Source organism: Gadus morhua, chromosome 10, assembly GCF_902167405.1.
Source record: "Gadus morhua chromosome 10, gadMor3.0, whole genome shotgun sequence".
Lineage (NCBI taxonomy): Eukaryota > Metazoa > Chordata > Actinopteri > Gadiformes > Gadidae > Gadus > Gadus morhua.
In genome coordinates this window covers 6,891,225-6,896,224 of record NC_044057.1, presented here as the reverse complement: position 1 = coordinate 6,896,224, position 5,000 = coordinate 6,891,225, and the positions used below count along the sequence as shown (strand labels likewise).

Here is a 5,000-nt window from a genome sequence, read left to right as displayed (position 1 = left end):
ACACACTCACACACACCGAATGACACACAGTCTGAGACAATCTCTCAGACTCTCATACAGACACATGCACACTTGGGTGCACGTACGTGTTGACTGTACTGTGGCACTGGAGTGCTCCCTCCATCTCCTGCTTTCTCCTTCCCTCACACCCAAATCCTCTCCCAAGCACCCCTCTCCCCCCGTCTGCTGTTTATTCTGTCTATTCTTCTTCCTCGTCTAATCTGCCCTCTTTATGCGGTTACACTGCCTCTGTGTCACCTGATTCTCCTCACGGCACTGTTAAAAGAATAGATCTATTATTTATTCTTTCCCTTATTCTGTGTCTCTCCTGACGCACCTGTGCTGGGCCGTTCAGGCTCTTTTCTGTTGACCATCCCTCTGATAGTCTGCCTCCTTCCCTCCAATACTGTGTACCAGTTCCATTTCTCCTGTGTCTAACTGCAAATCGACTTTATCTCTCTCTTTGTCTCTCTCTCTTTGTCTCTCTCTCTTTGTCTCTCTCTCTCTCTCTCTCTCTCTCTCTCTCTCTCTCTCTCTCTCTCTCTCTCACCTCTTCTCTCTCACTCACCTCTTCTCTCTCTCTCAGTTCGTCTCTCTTTCTCACCTACACTTGTTTTCGCTCTCTCTCTCCCACCCATTGGGCCCTATTTTAACGGTCTGAAACACAAGTGAGAAGCGCCAAACGCAAGTAGCTTTTGAGCCATGAGCGCTTTTGAATCTGACGAGTTGATATTTTGACAGCACGTTTGCAGTCTCCGATGAGACAGATGCATGACCACATGATTTTCAAACTTCAAATGGCTCAGTTTATGGCCAAATAATATGGCCTCATTCACACATGGAATAGTGTCACTTCAGAAATACTGAGTCCTTTTAATAAATTTTGGCAAAGAAAACTTAATATGACATATACATATGATATGCGGTAACTGTGGTTCTATTTAATGATATACGCAATACATTAACAAACATCGTTTCGTACCAGTATTGTATGAATTATCGTTATCGACTTGTGTTCCTAATATGCATGTGTCTCCCCGTTAATATACATTGCCATGGACTGTATTATGCGTTACGTGTTTAGTTTGCGTGTGTTTAAACAGATGGACGCACACATGCGCGCCCGCATTCATTAATTCTTTTACACATACGCACACTTCATTCATTCTTTTTAACACTCACTGGCGGTAAAACAATGTTTTCTCACGATCAAATACTTATCAATCCTAAAAGTTATGGCCATGTACACGATGTCTATGTCAAGAAAATATGTGTTTTCTGTACGGTGTTTGCAGATGCATTGATTTAAAAGTACAACTTATTACCGCTGTATCAGCTGTTCTTTCCCAAATAATTTACCAAGAATGTGTGGCTAAGTAGATGTGAGAAGCAAAGTGTATGCGCGAGGTGCAAAAGCAACATTATGCATGCGCCCTTAAAATAGCATCGGAACAACGCGCCACTGACTTTAAACCAGGTATTTCCTGGTTTGTTTCCTGAAACTGCAAAATAGCGCCAGGGAAGGTTTGCGCCAGAATACGCCACCTCCTTTCGCCGAACCGCCCCTTTGGGCGCAAGATCATTCCCTAATTTATTGACGCGTGGCGCTTGAGGGAAAAGAATGCTCTGCGACAGTTGCAAACTAGAAACGACACATGCGTCAGTGTAGAAAGTAAATTGCGTTGGATGCAACACAGGGTCCAAAGTCTCTCCCGCCTCTCTTTTCATTTCCTCACACTCTTCTCTTTTTACATTTCTCTCCCCCACTCCCTCCCCCCCCCCCCCCTCTTGCCCCCCTCCCCCAGAGGCTGACGGAGCTGAGCCGGGAGCGGGAGGAGCTGGATCCCGACCCGGGCGGCCAGTCGCTGGGGGACCCCACGGCGTGGCCTCCCCAGGGGGCCGCGCTCCAGCTGGCTGACAGCAGGGCCAAACTACGGCGCCTCAAACAACAACTGTGAGTCCACGTCGCCGTGTCGATGGAGGGCAGAACCATAGAGGGGCGGAGAAAGGAAAACGAGAGAGAGAGAGAGAGAGAGAGAGTGAGAGAGAGAGAGAGAGAGAGAGAGAGAGAGAGAGAGAGAGAGAGAGGGAGAAACATCCATGAGTCAGAAGCTTAAAACTCGAAAGCCTAGAAAATCTGTGCAAATGAAGAGCGATTATCGCTAATTCCGCTGTCTCTCCACTACACTACATGAACAAGCACCACCATGGGGCAAAAAGGAAGGCTCTTGTTGTTGCGATGTAGCGGGATAAGGTGGCCAGGGGGGTTGACTCCCTGCCCAAAGATTCTGGGTTGGATTTAAAATGTCTGCCGCCTCTGTGCAGCTGTCCTCCAGCCAGATCCCTGACCTCAACCTGGACCTTTCCTCCATTTCAGCTGCTTTTGAGAAAAACAAACTTCTGCCCAAGTTATCATAGCAATGCTGTGTGTCTCCCGTCTATTGCTCACCAATAACACCGGTGTTTCCTGGGGATTCTGATAAAGACCGCGTTTGATCTCAAGTCTGAACAGGCTGCCCTCCTGAGGATCAATAAAACAGTTTAAAAAGTCCTCAGAGAGGAGCGGCTCTACACTGTGTGTGTGTGTGTGTGTGTGTGTGTGTGTGTGTGTGTGTGTGTGTGTGTGTGGGCTGTCTGGTCACCCTGGATGATAACAGAAGGTCCTTGGCTTGTTTCTCCCAGAGAAGATAAAGGTGACCAGCTGCTGGACTACAAGCAGGAGGTGGAGACCATGGAGGAGCAGCTGAGGAAGCTTCACAAAGAGGTTCTCCCTCACACTACTGCAGGCTTCTGCACACAGATGGACACACACACGCGGTCACATTACGCACACACACATACATACACACAGAACACATGGTGCACGCACAGACACACACACACACACACTCACACACACACACACACACACACACACACACACACACACACAGACACACACACACACACACACACACACACACACACACACACATACACACAGATCGACACACACACACACACACACACACACAGAAAACACACACACACACACACAATCACACAGAGCACATACATGCACACACACACACACACACACACACACACACACACACACACACACACACACACACACACACACACACACAAACACACACACACACACACCCACACACACACACACATACACACACAATACACATACATGCACGCACACACACAAAAAATCTAAAAGGGGTTAACATAAAGAAGCTGACCCACGCATGCACATACATCCACGCACATACAACACACACACCCACACGCATAGACACACACAAACACATACAAACAAACACACAAACGCACATTCAAAAGCCCTCAAACATACAACAACATGCCCAGTGACAGCTCATCACACAGCGCCACATGCAGGTCAGCTCATTGATGAACGGCTGTTTCATCCCTGAATCAAACGCTTCCACACAAGCGAGACTTTCCTTTTGACCTCCGAGGCACTAACAAGCATCCCTTCATGTTGTGTGTGTGGGGGTCTTTGTTGTTCTGGTTGTGTGTTTGTGTGTGTGTGGGGGGGTCTTTGTTGTTCTGGTTGTGTGTTTGTGTGTGTGTGTGTGCGGGGGTCTTTGTTGTTCTGGTTGTGTGTGTGTGTGTGTCTGTGTTTATTTATGTGTGTGTACCTTTCCTCAGAACCGGGCCCTGCAGGGGGAGCTGCGCGGTGTGCGTTCTCTGCGTGACGAGCTGGACTGCGCCCGGGAGCGCAGCGGCCGCGTGGAGCCGCTGCAGCAGGAGCTGCTCAGCCTGCGCCACAAGCTGAGGAGCCTGGAGCTCACACGCACACAGCTCAAGGTAACACAACAGACACACACACAGACACAAGCTGAGGAGCCTGGAGCTCACACGCACACAGCTCAAGGTAACACAACAGACACACACACAGACACAAGCTGAGGAGCCTGGAGCTCACACGCACACAGCTCAAGGTAACACAACAGACACACACACAGACACAAGCTGAGGAGCCTGGAGCTCACACGCACACAGCTCAAGGTAACACAACAGACACACACACAGACACAAGCTGAGGAGCCTGGAGCTCACACGCACACAGCTCAAGGTAACACAACAGACACACACACAGACACAAGCTGAGGAGCCTGGAGCTCACACGCACACAGCTCAAGGTAACACAACAGACACACACACAGACACAAGCTGAGCAGCCTGGAGCTCGCACGCACACAGCTCAAGGTAACACAACAGCCACACACACAGACACAAGCCGAGGAGCCTGGAGCTCACACGCACACAGCTCAAGGTAACACAACAGACACACACACAGATACAAGCTGAGCAGCCTGGAGCTCGCACGCACACAGCTCAAGGTAACACAACAGACACACACAGATACGCACACAGCTCAAGGTAACACAACAGACACACACACAGACACAAGCTGAGGAGCCTGGAGCTCACACACACATAGCTCAATGTAACACAACAGACACACACACAGACACAAGCTGAGGAGCCTGGAGCTCACACGCACACAGCTCAAGGTGACACAACAGACACAAACACAGACACGCACACAGCTCAAGGTACCACAACAGAAACACAAACAGACAGGCACACAGCTACCGGTAACACAACAGACACACACGCAGACACAAGCTGAGGAGCCTGAAGCTCACACACACACAGCTCAAGGTAACACAACAGACACACACACAGCTCAAGGTAACGCAACACACACACACAGACACTCACACAGCTCAAGGTAACACAACAGACACACACACAGACACGCACACAGCTCAAGGTAACAACAGACAACCACACAGCTAAAGGTACAGAACGGACACACACAGCACAGCAAACACACAGCTCAAGGTAACACAACAAAGACACACACATATCTCAAGGTAAACAACACAGACACAACACAGCTCAAGGTAACACAACAGACACACACGCAGCTCAAGGTAACACAACACAGAAACACACACAGCTCAAGGCAACAC

The 5,000-nt window shown here is 49.2% G+C and overlaps 1 protein-coding gene across 1 annotated transcript in view; it reads left to right on the top strand.

Moving 5' to 3' along the window:
* ccdc88b (coiled-coil domain containing 88B) overlaps positions 1–5,000 on the top strand; it is a 46,991-nt gene that overhangs the window by 11,537 nt on the left and 30,454 nt on the right. The window contains exons 8-10 of the mRNA XM_030368402.1: positions 1,806–1,954; positions 2,683–2,764; positions 3,667–3,825. Coding sequence (XP_030224262.1) covers positions 1,806–1,954; positions 2,683–2,764; positions 3,667–3,825 — 390 coding nt within the window. The remainder of the gene's footprint in view (positions 1–1,805; positions 1,955–2,682; positions 2,765–3,666; positions 3,826–5,000) is intronic.